The sequence below is a fragment of the Tauraco erythrolophus genome, chromosome 8, assembly GCF_009769465.1.
Source record: "Tauraco erythrolophus isolate bTauEry1 chromosome 8, bTauEry1.pri, whole genome shotgun sequence".
Taxonomy (NCBI): domain Eukaryota; kingdom Metazoa; phylum Chordata; class Aves; order Musophagiformes; family Musophagidae; genus Tauraco; species Tauraco erythrolophus.
The window spans coordinates 13,419,070-13,443,213 of NC_141472.1; the positions used below are offsets into that span (position 1 = coordinate 13,419,070).

At 41.8% G+C, this 24,144-nt stretch overlaps 1 protein-coding gene across 2 annotated transcripts in view; it reads right to left on the minus strand.

Annotated features, from left to right (window-relative positions):
- The window catches only part of SATB2 (SATB homeobox 2), a 131,419-nt gene that overhangs the window by 70,710 nt on the left and 36,565 nt on the right, over nucleotides 1-24,144 (minus strand). For both annotated transcript variants that reach the window (XM_086615682.1, XM_086615681.1), the window contains exons 4-5: nucleotides 3,316-3,442; nucleotides 1,054-1,177 (exon numbers count right to left, since the gene is read on the minus strand). In XM_086615682.1, the coding sequence (XP_086471808.1) occupies nucleotides 1,054-1,177; nucleotides 3,316-3,442 (251 nt within the window). The remainder of the gene's footprint in view (nucleotides 1-1,053; nucleotides 1,178-3,315; nucleotides 3,443-24,144) is intronic.

The following is a 24,144-nucleotide window of genomic DNA, read 5'->3' on the forward strand; positions in this document are numbered from 1 at the left end:
AGCCTTTCCATTCCTGTTAGTTCTGCAGACCCAACATGGCTAAGGAAAATGAAAATGTGATTCCTACCAATGGCCAAGACCTAAGTTCTGCTCTGTATCTCACTTCTGTGCTTTCCCTGGAGTTGTAATCGTAACACAGTGAGGCGAATTTGTGCTAGTTGGACACAGAAAGAATTCTCTCAGTTCACGGAGGCTTTGAACCACCAGCTGCAAGATGAGCGCACAGTGTAATGCAAGACAGGCAACCACAGGAGAAAAAATTCTGGATATAGGCTAGCAAAGCAAAGGATGTTTAGTAAGCAGGGATTACTGATGTTTTGAGTTTTTAAAGATACAATACACAGATTAATCTATGATTCTAATAAAGTTTTTAGTAGGCAACATATTTTTCACTCCTATCAGTTACTTGGTATGGGTGCTGAAGTGTTTTTCTGTTTTTTCTGAGAGGCAAGGAGGACTCAGTCATGAAAATTTTATGAATCTCTTGTTATGACAACCTGAAGTACAAATAGAAATCATGATATCCGTAGGAACTCGTGTCTTAGACATGACATCACTGCCATTTATAAGGCAGTCATAGAGAATGAGACCGAGTTTTTGTTCTTTTTTTAACACAATTACATATACATTTTTTGTTGCCGTTTCCTCGAAATTGGGGCACAACTGCTAAAACAGCATACTTTTCATCATAGCTGGAGGCTGATGAGAGCTAATTATGGGTTAGTGAGGGAGATAGGCCTCTGCTAGTAGGAGAAGCAATTCAAATCTTGCACTTGAGGACCGTTAGTCCTATCGCAAAAGGTTCAGAATGAAGAATTTACATCTCTCAGCAGCATAAAAATCAACCAATTCATTCATAATTTCCACTTCACAACCTGCTAAGCATGGTATAAAGATACTCTTCTTACTATTAATTAGAATTTCTCCTTTCTTAAGGAAACAAGAAATTGATTTGATATTTATGGAATTGTTTAGTCTAAGCCCTTTTCTGAACAAACGTGAGCTTTAGATCTTGTAAATCTGACTTTCCCGAAGCCTGTTAAAAACACCAACCTGTGAGAGAGGGCATTCTTTGGCTAATGTGCTCTGATTCATCTCTTTGAGCAGTTCCTTTAAGGCATTGCGAACTGTGGCATGGTTCCACTGCTCTGCTGGCAAGTCTTCCAACTTTGAACAACTGTTAAAACAGAAAGCAAAAAGTAGATAGAATCATCAGCTTCATAGATGCTTACTCTTTGCATACAAGTGCTACAGACCTTTAAGCAGTGAGCACAACCTTGGAGTTTCCTGCTTAGGCAGCTCGTCAGGGTGTTTCTCCTCTTTCCCCTCCCTGCCAAGCCTGACTCTGAGAAGATGGGTAGTTTAACTAAAAGAATGACAGTGCATGGCAGGAACAGCAGCTAATCCTACTATGATATCATATGTGTGCATAATCATTCCCTCTGGGGCCTGGTGGAGAGCAAAGAAACTGCATAAAGCAAGCCCCAGAAATGGCTGCATAAAGCCATCCTCTCCAGAAAAAGATGTTCCTGCTGGGACAGAAAAATAAACATATACGCCACACTGTCACTAACCAAATCACTAAAAAGTAAGGGCCTGCATTGTGCGGATGCAGTGCTTGGAGCAGTGAGTCTGAAATATTTATTTTGTTTTATACCAGTTCCTGTACTGCCCTCATCGCTGAAGTATCCGAGAGCCCTTCAGAAACGCATGAAGCCATATGCCCAAAATCTGTCACACGTAGTGCATTCTCACTTTCATTCTACAGGAACTGGATACATAGCAAAGCTTTTGTCTTCGTGTGACTTGTGCCTCTTCTAATTTAACGAGCTTATGGTCTGTGTCTACATACATGAAGGCAGACTCAAGAAGCACATCAGAAAGTTGGGAAAAGCTTGTCATTGCCATTCATGCCTGAGAAACTTAATGCACACTTGCCAATCAGCCTCTGAGGTGGTTCCATCTTACGCCTACACAGCTTGGCTTTACTCTCAGAGTTGAAAGTTCAGTTGTGCTTGAGGTGTTCAGGTAGTCAATGACCATCTTTATCTCAAAGTCACAGGCTATCTTTTATTTACATGGCATCCAGGCATTCAAGCACTTTGAAGATAAAGAACGAGACCTTGATCTTGGGTTGATACCCTCCGGTAACACAGATGTGACAATAGGCTAGATGGACTCCTGGTAGCTCATACTTCTGAGGAGATGAGTTACTGCACTCCAGTTTTATAATGGCTACAGGCTCTAGATGCTATGCTGCAGAGATGCAGTCTTGCTGAGAAACAATAACAGTACATAAAACCAAGCAAATGCCTGTTAGTGGGAACTGGAAACCCCAAGCCCCAGCAGAGATATAACAGGAAAGAAATGTTGCTGTTTGGGAGGTTAACATCAGTGAGGCACCAACTACTTCCAAATTCCAAGCTGAACTGAACAGTTAGAGGGTATGGACCTGCCACCAAAGGACACAGACACAAGTCCCAGTAGACCACTCTTCTGTTCAAGTCGAGCTTCAAAGAATTGTGGGCAAATTATTCCAGGCTGTCTGTTATCTTTGCCTCTTTCCTCTGACATGTCCTGGCCATAGAGCTACAGCAGACTGTGCAGCGTAGGCTTACCGGCAGGTCTAGAGTATGCCATGCACTGCCAGGGACCTGCCACAACTCCTTACGCAGACATCAGTAACTATTTGAGGACTCTTTTGAAGGCCAATAGAGAGAAAGGGGGATAAAAAGTGGGAGGGGGAGAAGGGAGGGCAAATAAGTGTAAAAGTGTCACGAGCTTTTGTTTTTCTAATCAGAACTAGCATTCAGGAAAGGAAAATGTTTTCCAAATGGGGCAGCAGTAACACATCCCCTCCTTGTCTTCTTGCCTTTTCACTGGGAAAACCAGTGGAGAAAAAAGGAAAGTCAACAAGTTCTCCTCCTGCCCATCTCAGCAACTGGCAGTAGAAGACAAATAAGGCAGCCCCTGGAAAAAGGCAAGAAGTTTATTTTTTTGATACAATAAGGCCTCAAGAATCCATTAAATTTGGGATTGTGGAAAGGTCTGCCTTCAAAGGCCCCGTATCTTTTCTTGACTGAGTTTCTGTTCCTCCCCTCTCTGATACCATATTGCTACTTCAGAAAACATACAAAATCAGTTGGAACACGCAGCAAAAAGCTGCCAGGTGACCCACCTTCTCTTCATTTTTCTTTTCATTTCACCAAAAGACTAGAAATTAATGAAGACAGGATATGCTGATCTCTGTAGTGACGCTGTAATCGACAGAGCAGCTCAGAGAATAGAGAAGGACAGATGTTCAGAAACACCCACCTTTGTAATTGGATTTTCAATGTCACAACATGATAGACATCTTGTAGCATGTCGGCTACTGTCGCATCTGGTGCATCAGTCACATAACTGAGAGGGAGGGGATTCCACCTCCCCAGCTTGATTATTCCTGAAAGAAAACAAAAGATTCATATTTTATATTTTATCAGCCATTTATTAAACCCTTTGATAAGCTTGTTTGTTCACAAGATTCAATATCTGCCTTGAGGTTTACTGCAGTCTTGCTCAAAAAGATCTGTTGTACTGACTCCTGAAGCAAACAATGGGGAAGAGTAGGGACAGATTTTAAATTCTTAGCAGAGAGTTGCTGACATGTTCCTGGCTCTTAAATTACTTCAAGGAAGCACAGGAGGCTTCCTCCCTTCACATCTTTCATCATCCCACTAAAGCCTAGTTCTCTAAGTTAGAACAAGCTTTAAATACTCTATAGTCCTGATTTTGCAGTCTACAAAACTCAGAAAATAAATGCATTGGTTTTGACTTGAACAGGAAAATTCCTATGTGTGGGCTTTCAGTACACAGTTACAATCTAAGCACAGTACGATTCCGAGCGTGGATGGATGGCACTAGAAATCCACCAAGTAGGAAGAGTTCACTCCCAGCTACGAGTCTGCACTAGGCAGACGGTTGCTTTTCTTTGAAAAAAAACAACTGCAAGCTGCTGACCGCAGATCCGAAATAGCATTTTGGGGGTGGGGAGAAATGCTGTGAGGCCTATTTCTACTTCTGTTCATTCTGTAATAGGGATCATCACCTCTTCTGGATGAGCTTGTCACAAGGACTGTAAACTTGGATGGTGAACCATTTGGTGCAGAGGTATTATTTCTGTTTAGACAATTGCAGAGGGCCCACCCACACCAAAAACAATGACTAATACCCAGGAACAACTTCCAGGAAGATGCCTAATAAAGAAAGCCACAGTGCCATCCTACCTGACAGTAAAGCAGTTCAGCCTTGTTCTGCACTACTGCAACTACTGCTTTTATCCCTCTTCCACCCAGTCCCCACTGCCACACTGTTCTGCCCACATAACTTTTGTCGGCACAGCCCTACAAGACAGCAATCACCTTTTCTCCTATTTAGACTGAGGCCTTTTCACGTCTGCTTATACATTTTTGGATCTTCAAAATGACCGTCTGTAAGCTCTGCTGCCAGAAACACACTAATAGATGAGAAAACTGCCTCCTTAACAGGAGCTCCAAGAACCTTCTTCTGGAAGGATGCTGTAATGCCAAGAAGCTTCAACTCTCTCCTCCTCACTTTCTAATCCCAGTTCTTCACCAGCTCTGGAACTGATCAAATTGAAATAAATAGCAACGGCCTTTTATCCCACTCTCCCAAACACTATCATAAAATAAACACCACCTCTGAAACAGCGAAACAAAGCTTCTTGCACAGAGACAATAACAGAACACAATGCTTATGAGTCCATGAAATAACTGCTACGGAATATTCTTTTCCCCATTCCTACACAAGTTAAGGAGGGAATAATTTTAGTACAACTCCCTTTCTGAAGCACTTAAACGTTTGCATCTACCACTGATGCGTGGCTTTGCAAGGTATTCTATCACCTCATACCGAAAGAAGCTCGAAGCGACCTAGTACCTCCTCAGTGGCACAAAATTCACCGTAGCACGCTGGTACAGACAGGCTAGTATTTCAAGAGCAAATGAGAAAGTTTTTGGCAAGAAGAGATCTTGTCCAAATGAAACAAAAAGTTAGTAAGTGTTGCTTGATATCCAATGCTTGAAAATGGGACATAAACAGAACAAAAACATTTAAATGATGCACTGTTTCAGTATTAAGATTTAACAATCTGGTGCTGAATATGCTGCAGTATAAATAGTGCCTGGACTCAGATCCAGTAGAGTAACACACAGCACTCATTCACAGCACCGTATGTCTCCAGTGCTGGCTCCTTGAGTCATGTTCCACTTGCCAAGAAAAGCTGTTTTTCTTAAGGGGATGGTTTACTTAATGTTATCTCTGGTGACAACAAGAAATGCATATAGTACAGCATATATTAGTCATGAAATGAGCATCAAGGGTCCACTGAGTGAAATACATGCTGGGAAAACACAGTTTAGCTGCTGACTTCCTTCACCTCCTTCTGCTATATAATAATTCAAAGCAAAATCACCTAAAAATCCAGAAATCTACACCAGCTTCACAGAACACTTGGCTTCCTATGTTTAACCACGCCAAGTTTTCATGTAATTGAAAAAATAAGCATCATATGTGCCCCATAAGTCACATCTAAATCGGTAATATTTTACAAGAGGCTTTATTTTTCATTCAATTAAGGAAAGCACTCAGAGAGCACACCATCTGCAACTGCTCGGGCCCGGCAACGCTGGCCGTCGGGAGTCACTGAAGTTACCAAAGATGTCCCCAAACTAAAAAAGTGTAAAAGAAAAAAAATGCAGTGGAGCCACAGTGCACCATGGGAAATACTATGCAAATGGCTTTACAGGAAATGTCTGCTACTACTGGAAGCTAGGTAGATTTTATTTTTTTTTTTTTTTAATCCTCCTCTAGAACTGGAGAGGAAATTGTTTTGGCTGGATTTAGACAAACACAGGTGTTACCATAATGCTCGGTGCCTCTGCACGTTAACACCTGCTGTGAGTCCTTTACTCTGTGTTACAGCACTGCTGATGTGCACTATTTTTTCAGCCGGTGTGATATGACGTGTGAAATTTTTTTTTTCCAGAGCACATTAAGCTGGTCCAAACGATAGCCAGAAGCCATGGTTTCCATCCAGCTCCTCAGCAGACTTCACAGGTGTTTATTTCATGGCACCGACACCGTACTGAAGGCAACTGTTGTATTTGGGAAGACGACGCCAGCGTGTTGAGCAAATGTATTCTCTGCACGCTAGAGACTCCTCAGCAAAATCCAAGCGGACCAAAATCTTTCACCGTAAAAAAGGCCCTTCTCGTCCAGGAGTGGCTGTTTCTAGTGCAACAGCAACGCCAAGATGAGACCAGCCCAGTAGCAAGGAGTCACTTCCACATATACATTTTCACATATACATTTTTTTATTGTTCCTCTCATTGACTCCAAACAGTACAGCTCAGGTCTCTACAGAAACCACTTTAACTGGCCTGACTGAGCTTTTATCCTACCACAACTGAGACTTGGGAGGAATGAGCAAAGGTCACCGTGTTATTAGTGAACATACTACTGTTCCGGGAACATCACTCCTCTGTCAGCTCCAGACTGTCTCAAAATTAAGTGAGGGTAACGCACAGCAGATCAGACTGCTCAGAAAATCCAAAAGCACATCTTCCATGAGTTCATAAAATTCTCCTGTTAATGAGTCTGGTTCTCTTTGCTGTATCAATGATCCTTTGGGACTCTGTTCCTGTAAGAGTTTTTTTGAACAGAAAGTTCAACAGATTTCAAAGCTTGCACACACTCAAGAAACAGCCATACACTAGAACAGCTCTCAAGAACTCATCTAGAAATGGTTGCATGCAGCCCAGCCATTATTAAAGACAATAAACAGATCAAATAGTGTTCTCAAAAGATTTTTTTTCAAGACATATTTTAGAAGAGATTTTCTGTCCACACCGATTGTTCATTCTTGAATGCACATCCTTCTACGTACAGATCTTAATTCATTAAGTTTTAGCTTCAGCTTCATCAAAATGTAGATAGGGAAAAAAGACAGAGTAACGTAGTTTTAAATTTGCATAACTCCCTTTACCCACAAGAATGCCAGAACACACTAGCAGCGAACTCCTGTGAGCCCGAGTGTCAGGTTCATACGTAACAATCACTGCAATTCACTGCTGTTGTTCCACTCAGGCTGATGAAGTGCCACCCTGCCAGAGGGCTTTCAATCTAGTTTCATTCAAAACGCAGCTCCTTTGGAGAAAGAAGTGATAACTATGCAAGTCAGAGCAGAACCATACCTTGAATAGAAGGCTTAACCTGCTACATCATGGCTGACCCCTATATCTAGCAGAACTCGTCACAGGATCTTCATGACCTTTACTTTGCACTATGACCTGAAACAGTGATGCATCCAAAGCAACTGGAATTCACCAGTGAGACGAGAACTGAATGGATGCAAGGTTGGGGCTAAAGCAGACTTCTCAAATAACGACATTAATCAGGAGCATAACAACAGCAAAAGGCAAAAAGCTGCTTTCGTAGAAAAATACACCTAAACTGTAACCAATCCCTTTTCATTGTTACGTAGCTTACACTGTCCAAGGAAATTATTTACCTATATGGGCTAGAAGCCTCATTTGTCTTTGCAAATGGAAAGATAGTCATACAGTACACTCATTCCAAGAATGCCACATCCAGAGTTTAGAAGATATACATGTATCTCTCTAATAGTCTAGCTATGACACTTCTTGGTCATAAACAGGATGAGGACAAGGTCCTGCATCTCCCAGTACCTGCACTTAACTTTTTATCTAGATAGTCTCACAGGAATTCCTGGGGCATCTCATGGACATGTCAATACATCACTAGTGTAAAATCAAACTCATATAATGGGGCATTTTCCAAACTCCTTTCTGCAGCTAAACAGAGCAAACAGGACCAGAATCCACCTCACACTGTCACTGGCTCCCCTCACAAACTATCCCCTGCTCCCACCATGGTTAGACTCCTCATTTCACCTTTCACAAATAATGAGCGTATCTGAGTTACATCTTAAATGGACACTTGTAGGTAGGTCACACAGGATTAATGCAATTTACTTAAAACGGTAATCGGCTAGGGTTAAAATTAAGTCACGGGATCAAATGAAGGACATTTTGGAAGTCCCTATTAGCATCACCACTCCCACCTCAACATTTTTCTGGAAACAGCTACAAAATGAATCATGAGTAATACTTGCCCAAATACGCACAGAGAAGGAAAGAGAAGGAATTTTGCGTTCTTTGGCTAAAGAGGAAAAAAAAGGAGAGCAGAGAATATCGATTCCTTATTAAACACTGTTAATAAAAGCACTTGTCCACACTAAACAGACAAACCATTTGAATCCCTGATGCACAACACCAAAACCTCCCATTTTCCACAGCATAAGCAAATGTAACCTGCTGAGACTCATACAGGGTGAGGTGTTAAAGCAGACAATTGCTTTCCTTGTGGACTGACGGACAGTCAGGCTGAAAACCAGAGAAGGGCAAAGCTTGTTTCTTACACTACAGCTCCATGCTCGCTAACGCTGCGTCAGCACCATTGCAGGCTGTGGCAGCACAAGTTTCATACAGCTCAGGCAGGAGCATGTGTTCACGTCACACCACGGTGTTCATGTGAGCTCCAGAAAGGCCGAGGGAACAGGCAGTGCCCAACCCAGCATAAGACCTCCTGGGCTTTATTTACCCCTTCAAAACGTTTTGAGCAAATTTGATTCTGCAGAGTTACACTGGACCAGAGCTGTGGCTTATGTGGCTGTGGCCACCCTAGAGCAATACGAGATGCCCTAGTCCAGCTCCCCCGCGACACGGGATCCCAGCCCGAGAGCGTCCAACTGCAAACACCAGGCCGGGGAAAGAACACAACTGCTGTTTGCTGCCGTGCTGTGAGTTCAATCAAACAGTTTTGTTTAAACATCTTACTTTTCAACAGCAGCTCTTATCAACACAACAGAAACTCAGGAGGAACTGCAGATTAGCATTAGCACCCTAGCACTTTTGATTCCTTTCACAACTCCAATGAAAGATCTCAATGAAACACTCAATAAAACCCCCACCTCTGGGACCATCAAGCCATATATCTATCAGCCACTACTGGCAGGGCCCTCCTACAAGATGTGTAGGCTCTTGTGACGTTGATTGCATCTGTTCATCCTCTTCAGAGGCGTCTTGTCCCTATGCTATAGCATGTAATTTTCCTTTGTTCAACTGTGCTTTGTCACAGAAATTAAAAACTGCCTGTCCCATGCAATAAGTACAAAGAATTATTTATCCATAAATCAGTTTGCAGGAAATCACTACCCTGCAGTACATAATAACTCAGCCTGTGTTTCTAACCTGTGCCCTGGCTGTAGTATATCATCAAACTGTAACAACATAAAGGCATAATTTGTAGTTATTATTGTTAATCCAGCAAAGGGAATGACTTTCCAAGCAGAAAGGAGAAAAAAGCAACAGGAACAATTAAAAAAAACCAAACCTGATTATATTAATTTTTGTATTATATTATTGAGCTGCCTTTTCTAGCTCTTATGGCAATTTAAAAAAAATATTACACTGCCTTTGCCCATCATTATAAGGGTGCCCGAACTATTCTATTGAATTTCAATCGGTGACATATTGGGGTAATAGATGGGAAAAATAATCAGTATAATCCTCCCTTACACTTCTAAAGCACCTTTCATCAGAGGATCCCAAAGCACTTTAAAAACATTAATTAATTAAGCTTTGTGACATCCTTGTGAGGTAGAGCGTATTATGCCAATTGACATATCGGTGATTTAGTGATTGAAAGCACACAATGAACATAATCCTGTGTTTATGCCAATACAAAAGAACGCCCCTCCTTCCTCATTTCAGGCCATAATAAATAATTCAGTGAGAGAACAGGAATAAAGTATGTGATTACACTGTGATGTACACATCCACAAATCAACAGGAACACCCACACTCCCTGAACGCCGAACACTCCACCCCAGCTCCTGAGACTTGTGCAACTTCAGGGCTCTGCACACAAGGGCGACCTTCAGCCAAGGGGAAGGCACGGCCCTGCCACCCGAAGCTCGGGCAGCGCAGAGACCCTTGTGCTGCCGTTGCTGGAGGTATTTGCTGTTGATGTTCTAAAACACTGTCATAAACTATGTGTACCGACCATGGTTTATAGAATGCAATTTCGTGGTGCAAGGAGGCATCTATGAGCCGGTCAGTTTAAACACTCATAGCTAGCCCTGCTGGCTTGCACATCTGTGGCAGTACACAGAATTCAATATAGACGATGCATTTACATGATTATATATGATATTTACGTGATCATATATTAAAATGTTTATAGAAACATGGTGCGAGTAACTTTCACTAGAAAGACTGTTAGTGTTACAAGGTTTAATTGCTGAACTTCACAGTACTTTCACAGATGAAAATCACTTTGATATATGAAGCTTGGTTTGAGTTTTTAATTTTCTGAATGCTAGTCTGCCCATTCCTTTCCTCCAGCATGACTGTACTCAAGTATTTGACTTAAATAACATACACCAAACAGTTTGATGCCTCGTAATTCTACATATCGGGTTTACATTTTACTGTAAAAAGATTGTGCCTCATGTAATAGATGCTGCTTCACATTTGGGAAACGTTATGTGAGGACCCTGACTTTTATTAGATTAATTTAATGTAGGCACTAAGTCACTAGACTAAATTAATAAAGACCTAAAAAAAAAAAAAAAAAAAAGAGGGAGAAAAGAGAGAGAACAGAATGAACCCACAAATTAAATAAAATTTTCTGAAGCTTGTTATTTTGGAAGTCTTTATTTAATTTTCCAACCCCCTATTCTGTTTGAAAAAACAGCCAATAATTGGTAAGGAAACAGAAGGGAAAAAAAAAAGTTGATGTTATTTACTTCAGGGGATTATTTCTAAAACTGTTATATGATAGAATATGAATACCACAAATAAATAGAAGGGTGAAGAAGCACAGGAGGTACAAAATATTACCAAAAACTCCAGTGTTTTTTACATTTTCCTGTATTACTTTTAAAACTATTCCCTCCACTGAGGAAAACCACACTTAGCCCTGCATACCACCTCTCTCTTGGCATTTTCAGGATAAGTCTGCACTTACCTTGGACAGCAAGAAGTAATACATGATCAGCAAGAGAGAAGTCCTCTTTTCCTCTCTCTTGTCTGAGAGAGAGAACCACTCCTCTAAGCACCCCTTCCACGGCATCAAAAAAAGTCTTTTCAGTCAAGAAAACTCATGACGGAAAGGCTACCACACTTGGGCTACTAAGCAGTTGCTTAGCACTTGCCCTGTGTAGCCCCGTCAGCCCGGAGCTCAGCCTCCGCCTGCTGCAGGGTGTCCCCTCCTGAGAGCCCCCACCACCTCGCGCCTGTTGAGCAGCCCCAGTGCCCGCAGGGCTGCAGCACCCGCTCCTTCACAAACACCCCTTCTACGTAAAGCCCAGAGCGCGGCACTCTCCCTGGGTCTGCATGAAATCACCGCCTTTTCGGCAACCTCTACTCTGATGGTAAGATCCTCCCCAGCTCCATCCCCGGAACACTCGAGCTTGCTCGGCTGCCCGGCAGCAAAGGCTGTGCCTCCTCCTGGGGAGCAGTGGCTGCTGAACGCTTTTGAAATCCAGACCAGGAGCATCACCTCAGCCTCACAGGCTGAAAATCGGGCTTTAGCGTATCTGTCTGAGTTGCTCAGAAACACCAACGCACGGGTACTCAACGGGTGGTGCTCTTCTCTGCTCACGCATTTCGTTAACAGCCACAAACGATGCCTGATCATCTCGCCCCAAATTCTGGACTGTATTGCCGCCTCATGACCTACAAGGGGCTGCACATGAGTAAAAGGACCAGAACTTTACACAAACGTTTGCTTTCCAACCTCCTTTGCCAGCTTCTTGGCAGCCCAATGCCACCAACACGACCTGCCTCACCGCACCTCCAGCAAGGAGAGCGAGGCAGCTGAGCGGGCAGCCTGCGGTCCCCACCCTCCAGAAGCCTTTCTTGGATTTTGTGTTGTGATGTTTTCAAATGGAGAAGAGAGGGAGAGGCAGAAGATGTTTTCCTCCTTTGGAGAAAACCTGTGTCTGTTTTTAAAAAGCTGCCAGTGCCCCAAACTCCTTCAATTCACTGCCCCAAACTCCTCCAGTTCACCCAGCTCCAACGCTGGCCTATAAGCCTCATGCGGATAGGCAGCCCACTGAGCAGGGAAAAAGCACAATAACATGGCATTGCAACGGAACACATAAAACTCATTTTAAAGGTTATAAAAGAGCACTGCTAATAGGACATTGTAGAGGCTAATAGGCTTAGAATTAAGCCTACGGACATTGTTTGGCCTTGTGTGAATCTGAATATCCTGCCTACTCACAGGGACACAGCTACAGAGAGCACAGAAAGCCTGGCTCAGACAGCAGACGTACAGTAGCCAACTATCTTTGTGTTGAGTCAACTACAAGTAGATTTGAAAATTCCTGGGTCTCCAGTCCAAAGAAAAATAAGGACACACAGCATGCCATGCTGCACAAACCATCCCCTAAACTGAATGCAGATTCATATTTTGGCCCATGTAGTTTAACAGCTTAATCTCTTTAGTTTAAGATTTGTGTCTTTTGGGGTTTTCCTTACGCTGTATAAAGACTAGCAGAACATTTTTTCACTAAATTACTACTTTTGGCTTGCCTTCTGTCTTTTCTTTCCTCCCACCAGACATTCAGTTCTTGACTTCCATGAAAAACAACATGAACAACTGAAGAACTAGTAGGATAGCATGTAAATAGCAGGAGAGAAAAGCATGTATTGCTGAGGAAGGAGAGGGACTGAGGACTTTGCTGAAAACCCCAAACAACTACTGCTTCCACTAATTCAACATTAATGCAATATGTGAAGGTATGGCTGCTGTTACCTCCACAATTTGACCCAGAAGTCCTTTGCTCTCTGTAGCTACATTATTGTAAGAGCATATCCACATCCATGCAAGACCAAACGATGTCCCTAGGCTTGATCCTGGTATCTTTAATGACACTCAGTTAAGAACTAGATCCACCATGAAGCTGCTAACAAAGCAGGTAAAGACTTGTATTCCAGCATTTTTATATTAAAATATTATAAGGAAGCATCAAGTTATCTATCTGCAGGTCCATGTGCATGCACACACATATTTAAGAATATGCAACAGACCAAAGACAGAGGGTTTGTTGATCTTTAGGCTCAGGCTTCCTCATAACTCACAAACAGGTAATAGGCAAAGCATCAAACCTTACCCTTCCCTTACAAATTGATCTACTAGAGAGAGACAGAGAACAGTGTTTTTAAGGTTGCAATATTTCTTTTCAAAATACATTTAAATAATCCTAGTCTCTGATTTGGGTAGTATTGTAAATTCAGACACAATCGATTGAATTTAACGCAAATTTTTCCTTCCCCAACAATCACTTCAGTCGATAACCTGATTCTCAGGTTCCTCATCTCTCTGTTTCTTCCAAGGAAGAGCAAAACAATTCTGCATTTCTGACAAGCCTAAATAAAGCTTCGCTGGTTACTGAACTATGCTACATTTCCTATCAACAGAAAACAAAGGAGGAAAAAAAAAAAAACATAGTTCACCACTAGAGGAGATGACTCAGAGCAAGCAGGAACTGTTACCAGACTCAGAAAAAACAGTTTTCCCTTGTATCATTGATGAGCTCACATTATGCTGAGATAAACCCGGATTTGGTTTTTTAGCCCACATCTTCCTAGAACTGAACCTATTTTCTTACAAAGCCACCAGATCCTTTTTGGATCCTGTTAGCATTTTCATCTTCACATTAGTCAGTTTGCAAACAAAAGACTGAAAGACAGAAATAACTATCTCTTTTTAATTTGAATGGTAATTTTCTGTGCACATGGCAACGACTATTCACCTTTTGGATCTGGAGGTTTGCAGCACACGCACGTCATGCTTTGAAGCATTTCCAGAAGTTTACTGCTTCTTTATGCAGCAGCTAAGATTCTTGCGTAATCAAAAGATAGAGAAGCTGTGGAGCTGCTATGAAGAAAATTAACTCTATCCCAGTCAAAACCAGTACAGCTGTTTAATGACACCATCGGACACTGCAAGACCGAATAAAGTCTCAAGCACTGGTGGCACTGCAAACACCCTCATGAGACGGTGGGGAACTCTCGTATCTCCTGAGATCCATCTTTCAGCACATAGCTCACAGTGCTTCGCAACCCACCAAGCTGGAAGGCAACACACCAGTGCTCTCAGGCCTCTTTTTCTTTGTGGCACAGCAGACACCTTAAGAGACAGGTTATCACAATAGCCCCAGTGACGGCTCTTCTGGTGAAGGAAACTGTTGTTCAATATCAACACTCCAGTACTAAACCAATTCCTGTACCAGAACTCCATTCCTCCAGAGCTCAGTCCTCTGGCCACTGTTTAATTCCTAAACTATGTCTCACGTCCAAATGCAACGAATGAAAAAATCCCCCAATGCTGATATTTCAAGGAAAAAGGGAGGAAAAAACGTCATTTCTAACCATCCCCTAAAGTGCCAGGTGTCTTGGGTCCACGTATGCACGGCTTCTAACTGAGCATAAGCAGAAAGGGAATCCAGAGGTCCTATCACAGTTATGGGGAATATTTTTAAATAAAGATACACTGGGATGATGCCTTATTCAGAACATGATACCAATACTAGAAAATTTCTGGAATCTACCAAAGATGCATTTCACCATAAGGTACAACCTATACCGCTGCCAGCGTTCTCCTCTGTACCATAAGTACACAGTAATTGACTGATATTTCCTTGATATTTCCTTCTGTCCTGATGGTTAAGAGTAGCCCTGAAGAGAAGGATTTGGGGGTGTTTATAGATGAGAAGCTCAATGTGAGCCGGCAGTGCGCTCATGCGGCCCAGAAGGCCAACCGCATCCTGGGATGTATCAAGAGAACCGTCGTCAGCAGGTCAAGAGAGGTGATTCTCTCCCTCTACTCTGCTCTTGTGAGACCCCACCTCGAATATTGTGTCCAGTTCTGCTGTCCCCACCATAAGAGAGACATAGATTCATTGGACCGTGTTCAGAGGAGGGCCACAAAGATGATCCAGGGGCTGGAGCACCTCTGCTACAAGGACAGGTTGCGGGAGCTGGGATTGTTCAGCCTTGAAAAGAGAAGACTTCGGGGGACCTAATAGCTGCCTTCCAATACCTGAAGGGAACCTACAGGAAGGCTGGGGAGGGACTTTTTACAAGAGTGTCCACTGATAGGACAAGGGGAAATGGGTTTAAGTTGAAGGAGAACAGATTTAGATTAGATCTTAGGAAGAAATTCTTCAGTACGAGGGTGGTGAGACTTTGGAATAAATTGCCCAGAGAAGTTGTGGATGCCCCCTCCCTGGAGGTGTTCAAGGCCAGGTTGGACGGAGCCTTGAGTAGCCTGACCTAGTTGAGAGGCGTCCCTGCCCGTGACAGGGAGGTTGGATTAGATGATCTCTGAGGTCCCTTCCAGCCTATGCCATTCTATGATTCTATGATTCTGTGACTGGGGATTTCAACTAATATCATCACAGTAAAGGAGATAAGAAGATACAAATAACAGTACTTCCCAAAGTCTTATGAAGGAAGATGAAGACTCTGCATGGACACGTATTCCCAAAAGAACAGGCAGAACGACCCTCCAATAACCTCCTCTCCTTTCTCACAGAGGGATCCCGAGTAAACCTCAGCACTGAGGGAGCACTCCCAGCAGAGCAAGCACAACACAAAGAGGCAGCTTGGGGAGGTTTATCGTTTTCACAATCTGATTGATTTCAAAGGTCACCCTGGAGGAAAAGCCTCAATCTGGTTTCTGCCAACACAGTCGTTTCCCACAGCCAGTAACTATTCCCTGCTCTTGGCACTCACTGAGGTGGTGGGACGTGGGTTGCACTGTGGGTATCTGCATCTTACTGAAAGTCTATTTTACTTCCCCAAAGTCTGTTGTTCATTTGGAGACCTGGAGTATTATTCGTTGTTTCGTAATGCAGGTCTTAAGACAGGTATAAACTGCAAAGAAATAAAGACTTTCTGAGCAAGTAGAAACTTCATTACTAAAGAATTATCCCGAAAGTCTGAGATGCCTAAAACACTAAAATAATACAGACTTCAAAACCACTTGAAATTTCTTCTTTTTCTAATCAGTTTAAATAGAAAAAGTAAGGAAAAAAGAAAGTACATGGAGTAAAGAGGTGATGCAGCACACCCACTACACGGGACGCTCCAGCACTTCTTCAGGTCTGTAGCTCTCTGAGTGGAGGCAGCTCAGCTTTTCTGCCTACCTTTTTGATCAGCAGCACTCTAGATGAGGGCCAAACACCCATCGTAATGCACGTCCACCTGGGAAAATCCACTCAGAAATACCCTCCTTTCTCCATTTCACATTTGAGTTTATGGTGGATGAAAATCCAACCAGAGGAGCCTATCAGCATTAAAACAGCTCTCATGTTCCCCAGGTGATGGTCCTGATTCACAGTTTATCACAGAATAACTCACTTGAATGAAGAGCTCACGCAATAAGGGTCCCAGTCAGTGTGACCAGGCACCACTGTGGCGTAGATGTAAAAGGTCAAAGCCACATCATTAAAATGGTAATCTAAGAGAACAATCTCAAATATTAAATAAAATGGATACATTATGGATGAATCTATAAAATTTTGTGAGAAATGGCTTCCTTTAGATACACTGTTCTAGACTAAAAATGTTGCTGTCATGAAATTTGAGAAGTCATTCAATCAAGTCGTGCTAAAAATGAAGTTCTACCCAATCTTCGCAATCAGGAGTAATTCTACTACTGGTGGTCCAAAATATTGGCCTCTCTGTTACCTTCTTTACCTACTCTGAGGCGAAATGCTTTTCATCCCATGCCCAAAGAAAGGAACTGAAATCTGAAGGCCCCTCATACGGAAATGTCTAAAGAACACTGTTAATTTACAGAAACTAAGATTATGGTTTGTAATGGAAATACCGTCTCTTTAGGTTGTGCTAACATAAACTCTTTACAAACAGCAATGAAACGGCGGTAGCAGTTTCAAGTCATCAGGAACTTAAGCCAGCTTTTACCCAGCTATATTGTGTACAAAAGGCTTCATATTCCATTAGCTGTGTCTGCATGTGCTCTGTTTAAGTAAGGGGAATATCATATCTGAAGCATCTTTTGAGTAATTTTTACATTGAAGGGAAAAATTAGCAAAGGTAATGAAATGCCACGACTATAACTTTAGAGCGAACTTGGTAGAACTGCAAAATTATGCAGGGGAAAGGGAATTAGCAGTGTCTTCTCTCACCAGAGACAGGTAGACTTGACAGGCTGATGGGCAAGAATGATGCACACTCTCCCTGAGCCTCAGTGAGACAACAGAACCCTCCACGAACAACCGTCCCAGCCAGAAAATGGTCTCAACTTTGTTGTCAGCCCTTTAGGCCTCCTTCTGTACAAAGAAACTAGTTCTAATTTTTAAAAAGAAATGAATAGGTTTTCTTTCTTGCTAACATAGATCTCAGACTCATCACAGTCCATCAGATGCTCTCCATCCTGGCTGAGAATCCTTCGTGGCAAGTGGCAGTGCTGGTCACTGCCTGCTCACTCACCCACCCGGAGCCACATCGCTGTCGCCCTCATCCTGCCCACGCCACGCTGGTCCTGTCTCTGAGTGAAGGCCAGCCTCCTCCCAGCTCTACTGGAATAAATCTCCAGACCACAAACCTCTAATATTCCCTCTTCCTATCCTTTAGCTTGAGTCATGACTTTTCTTCCCAGCGTCTTCCCATGCATGTTACCCAAATTTATAAACGAGAGGAAAAGGAGATCACTGGAGACTGCCATGGGTCTAGTCTACTGGGATGCGTGAGGGATGCCTGCTCCACAAGAGCCGTGCCCGGGGTACCTGCCACCAGGCACGCTCGCTCAGCCTGTACAGCGCGGAGCAGCCCGGTAACACAAAGGAGTGAGCTGCCAGGGCAGAGCGAAGCCACCCTTGTAGTTGAGAAAGGAACATGGCAGGCAGGCAGGGCCATCTCTGCCAGCCACGTTCACACCTCGGCGTTAGCCTCCTTCACTGTGCACATATGGGCTACACATTTAACTGGCCAGCTGCACCGAAACATCTCTCCTTGCAGTCAAGGAGAAAGAAAGATTTCATTTTTCCACTAAAATAACCCACTTTACTGCCAGAGCAAGTCTTTTCTCATATAGTCTCTTCTGGACTGGTTTTCATGTATCCATTATTAAATATTCAATGGAATAACTATTTCTAAATAACATGTATAATGCCTTTTAAGTGGCTGCAAATATTATATGCATAGCTGCATAACGGGAGAGGACAGAGCAGTCAGTTTAGATCATGCTCCCCTTACCGATTTTCACAGCAAAAGTAGTAAAGTATTTGTAGGGAGCTGATACAATAAAATGCAAAGTGAATTTAAATTAAAAGATAAAACACTTACTTTAAGGGACTAAGACTTTTCCTCCTTCCTGCACACAAAGATATGTGTATCTGTATTAACTCTGGACACTATACAGTTGAGATATATATATATATGCATATGTATGTATGTAAATTTAGACACAGGTACGCAGGATGTTGGTATAACTAAGAAACAAAAAACACAGGAAGAAAAAAAAAACAATTTTTTTTTTTTTTTTCTCCTAGTAATACCAGAAAATTCTTCATATCTCCTCTTGGGGTTTGAACATTAGTAGTCGTTCTCTGATGACATTTAGGTGAGAAGCCTTCAACTACACAAAGTTGGTAAAGTCATTATTTCTATTGCAGAAAATTATCTTCAATCTTTTTGTTCATGAAATCACTACCAAAAGTTGACATTTCTTCCTGAATATTCCACACGTAACACAGGTCAGTAGACTGTAGAAGTAAGAGATATTTTGCTTCAGTGGATCAAAATCAGAGGAGAAAAAGGGTGGGAATCAGTTCATGAAACTATAACTTGCACAATTGATTTTGCTTAAATGAAAACCAAAACAACTGATCATTTCCTGGCAGATGAAGCATTAAATTAAAACAGAATTTAAGAATTTTATTCTTGAATTATTTAGTTCTGTCCTTACTTCCTATCACTGTAATCTCTCTTTATTTAAAAACTAGGTTTTAAAGCAGAAAAATTTTAAAGCAGAAATTCTGTCTCGAACTAGAAAAAGTTGAAACAGGAAAATATCAAAACCACATCACCTCAAAACGAAATATTTTTAAATATGCCCATGCCTCCTCTGCTGTTTAACTTTCTCTCCCAGTGAAACTATTCAATAAACTTGGTAAGACTATTAATATATTTGTTTAATCTCTCAACCCCAGCCCTCCCCGGACCACCTTTACGTGGATTTGTTAATTGTCAGAGCAGCGGCGCAGCCCTGACGGGTGAGTTTCCCAGGTGAGAGCTGAGCCCTCACAAATCCAAGTTCATCACTCGCCACATTGCTAATGAGACAAGTGCAGCCCAACATGAGGTTAATTGTCAGAAGCAATAATCTAAATTAAACTGGCCAACATTCAAGTAAAAGGTACCATTTAAAATATCCTTTTCAAATGAAAGCAATCTCAGGAGTTTATTTGCCTACTCAATATAGAATTCCAAGTTTTTTTTTTTTAAAAAAAAACCTTCCTCTTCCCCTCTAAGGAACCAAAGTAATTATTTTTAATACAGTGACATATGTTAGACAAAAGTATTAAGGAGGGGGCTTCGTTCCACTCCAAGTCTCCACGGAATTTTCCCTTATGTGATCACACATCTGAGCTCAGAATTTAACCCAGCCAATGAAGATTTTTTTGAAATAATAGCTATTAGCTGATGAGAAATCCTTTCGCAAATAATCCCAAAACATGGAAGATCTGGTATGATGTTCCCAGCACTGAGAAGTATAATTAAAACAATATGGGGAATTGAAAAAAAAAAAAAAAAAAAAAAAAAAAAAAAAAGCAAGAGTTCACAAAAACATTTGAGAAATGGCTCAAGTCAACTCAAAGCTCACTTGGTTTTGGCTGGGACTCCGGGCTCACGACAGCTTCAGCCTGCCAAAACAAATACAACCACCCGTTTCTTTCCGATGCTTTCACCCAGAGAGAGACCTGCTCCTTTGCTTTCCTCTGCTACGATAATGCCATGCCTGCTAGGATTTGATCAGGGTTCATATCCCTGCCTGCCTTTGAAACAATTATTATTTTGTTAATTGTGAGAAAAAAGGACTTAGTGGCACCTCGGACTGACATAACAACCAATAGCTTCCAGATAACTGTTATGTGCCATAATTAAAATAATGCACATCATTTAGGAGAAAAGTTTAAAAATACCTTAGGGGAAAGTAGTTTGGGATATAATTCCGCACAGGGAATCTGTATAATTTTGGTTGTAACCACAGAGGAAAAATGCAGAATTTAAGATAGAAATTATTCACTTACCATGCAGTTAGTATAAAAAAGTGTATTCATCTAATAAGAATGAATGTTGTGGGTGTAGTTACAATGTTTTATGCATATGTTTACTCATAAGGAATGACAGCAACATGTATGGAAAAGTAGTTTTTAATTAACCTTTTTTATACTTTTAAAATTATTTGATTCTTTGTCATTTTTATGAAGTTAAGAAAAGCTGTAAGTGGATACAAAGCTCCCTTTCAACGCACTCAGTCATCTATACCTAATCTCTGCACTAGTGACAATCAGAGTACCCAGGTTTTCAAAACTCTTTAATTCTAGCCTTGAACATGAGATCATTTTAACTCGGGTAATGCAGTGGAAAACCTCTCAAATGAATAATGACAAATGTAACAAGAAAGAATAATGCTGCACAAAATACTAGGAAAGACAGTGGATTCAAGTAAGTAATATTAAATGAGAAAAAACTTGGCTCAGCCTTTAATGATGTTCCACAAGAAGTGCCTTTCTTTTTCTAGCACAAAGTTGAACTCTTGAATCCTACAAATGCCTTAGTCTAAGAGGTAGCTGGCAAACACAGTGGCATGAAAAGCATCTTGAATTAGACTTGGCCAGTTCCAGATGAAGACGCTGACTCCAGCTATTTATAAACATTTTTACATTTATCTTTTTTAAAAAAAAAATTCCCATTTGGGAAGCTGCTGGTCCCTCTCCCAAACATATCAAATTCAATCCGCAATGCAGAAGCTTTGTTACATTCCATTCCATTCCTTGGACGCACTGGACAGTCTACTGCCTACTCAGGAACCCAAGGGGAACATTGAAAACAACACTCTCGATGCACTAAAATGAACTCTGGAAGCTCGACAGAAGCATATGTTTACCTTCGTTCGCCAGCACAACCCACTGCACCAAGCTGTACTAGCAGCACACCCAAAGATGACTTCTTGAAGACAAACAGGCAGTGGCAAAACTGAGAGGACTCAAGAGTTCCTGAACTTTGATGTAGGTACTAATCCTAGGCTATTGCCCTGCTTTTGCTGCCCGATTCTTAATATGCACACAAAAGCGAACAGCAGATGGTCAATTCGTAAGACTGGCAATATTGGCATAATCAGCACAGAGCCATCGACCCGTGCCCACGTTCAGCCAGCCAAAGGCTGATTGATCAACTGAGATCCACTGAGCAATGACTAAAGATGCCTGGAGAGCACCTAAAGAAAGGACATCACTCACTGGGTCAACTGAGGAAGGCTCTTCACGGTTCAAGGTAACACATTTACAAAAACCATTTTTCATTTCTCTTTGTACGTAGTGGTGTGATCTCTTTCTCCTTTCAAATCTGAATTTCCTTTTCAGATGTGGGAAGCAGGCATTTCAGTCTTCACTTCTCAAACATTATCAAAGGGCCATAACATAGTCCCACTTAAAAGGTAAGAAAATACTCTACTGAATAACTATTATAGATGTAAAGATGTAGAACTGCCTGTTTTCAGCATTAAAAGCAAAAAAATATTTCCAAGCAGCTTTTCTAATTGGACTAAAAATATGCTAGGCTGCATCCAGTTTACCAGGTCTGTTTCTGAAGTGTACATTCCATCCTTTCTTTGGAGATTTGAAGAAGGACACAACTACAGTAAGGTCAAAGGCATTAAGCAGTCAGGACATAGGGAAAAAAAAATAAGGCAAGCAACATAAAACAGCCTTAGGTTTTTTCCTTTTTCTTGCAAATTAAGAAATGTACCATGGAAGTCTCCTACCTGCCTGACACTTTGCACCTCCAGCAGTCAAGAAGCAAGAGGCACATTAAAGAGTTACAGGACTTCTATCCGGAAGAAGCTTAATGTTTCCTGTCCCGGTCCAAAGACACCGATCCCGACAGGGCCACTTGGGCCACAGCAGCTACTTGGGCCACATCGGTGAGGTTAAAGTCATTTACTTCTGCCAATTTAAGCCCAAACTGTAAATGCTTATTCAGTCTTCTTACAGCTTTAACAACTCAAGCAAGCAGGATGATGATCACCTTTGTGGGCTAAGCTGCCATTTACCACTAGCTAGAATTAAATAAAAGCAGAAAGACAGATTTGGAAAACTTAAAGCACTTTGAAAAAATTACACTCTGCTCCAAGACCTAACACAGTAATAGACTCTCACAGGAATAGCTATTTCCCTGGCAAGACAGCGCAATAATGCAATTACTGCCATTTAATTAATTTATATTCTCAAAATCTGTCTCCTTACAATTCCTAAGTATTTCGCTTTAACATCAAGATAGGATTTTCTGCCCCAGTTTGCCATAGCAACCCCTGCAACAAATGGCAGTTGTCTATAAAAAGGGGGGACTCTTTGAGCACACATGCACGGTTTGGTATGGCTTGTTTTAAAGCAGCTCTGAGCACAATGGACCTTTTCTACCTCGTGGGATTGAACACCAAGAAATCTCACTTCAAGGGCTGCCACGCTCCTCTGCAAAATGAAATGACACTGCTGCTAAGTCTGGATGTAATTACAGATATGAAAGGATGACTGTGAAAGTTTGCTCGTGTCTTCCTCTCCCTCCTGTACTATAGATGTACTCGCCACATAGCTGCTAACATCCAGACTGAGTAACATGCAGCAGACTTAATATTTCCTTTCATTTTGTTTTAAATGTTAGTACACTACTAAAGCACGTTTCCCACTGAAGAATGAGACCTTTGTCTGTCTCTCTTGCAGGCAGAGCTCTCCCCTGCAGCCCTGGGCAACAGCTATACCGGGAAGCCTCGACCTCCGGCCCAACAAGGACACTTAGTAGGGCTAAGGGTAATCCCGACCCCTCCTTGCTCATTCAGTTTCTCGAGCTGTTTGAAGCAATCATTACCAACTCAGCTACATTTTGTGGTTATATTATAAAATGAATCATTGTTCAACAGTCCAAGATTGCTAAACTCATTTTATGTGTGGTTTAGAGTAGAGTCACTGGATGCTCAGACCCCTCAGAGCTGTACTCCCTCCAGTCCAGTCGCAGCGGGGAAAGCGCTCGTCCTTGGCACTAACCCAAACGTAGGGTGGTGTAACAGAGCAGAATTTGGCCTCTAGTACTTGTTCTCACAAGCTCCTCACGAGCTAGCCAAGAGTTTTTCAGCCACTTCCTTCTGAGCAGCTTTTACCTCAGAGAGTCGATAGCTTTTGCAAGTCTTAACACGACGACTTCTGGGACCTGAAATATCTACCACCCCTTCTGAGGTACTCCAATTACACCCTCCCAAGTGTAACTTCTCACTGCATGTTCCTATAGGCACAACTTCTGTTTTAAGAGAGCCTGTGGAATATTTGATGTTGGGATTTGGTAGGAGTGAATGAATGCTCCATTATTCACCCTGGTGGTACAGCAGTGGTTGCTCTGAAGTTTTACAATGCAGCGTATTGCTGTAATGACATCATATGACATCATAAATCTCCCACAATTTCTAAAGCTTCTGATGAATGTGCTTACACGACCACCTTGTTAATAAATGAAAAAAAAAAAAGTTAATCAAAGAAAAATCTTGTGCATTTGTGCACTATTTAAAAGTCTACAGACAAGCACTAACCACCTTACATTTTAACAGCAAAATCCTTTACCGTACGTTCCAAAGAAAAGAAGGCACCATCTGGATTTACGGATGCAGTTAGACAGGGAACCCTGCTTTTACATGAAAATCCCACAAAGCAAGCTCCTCTGTAAAAATGCATGAAACTTAATTTCAACTAAT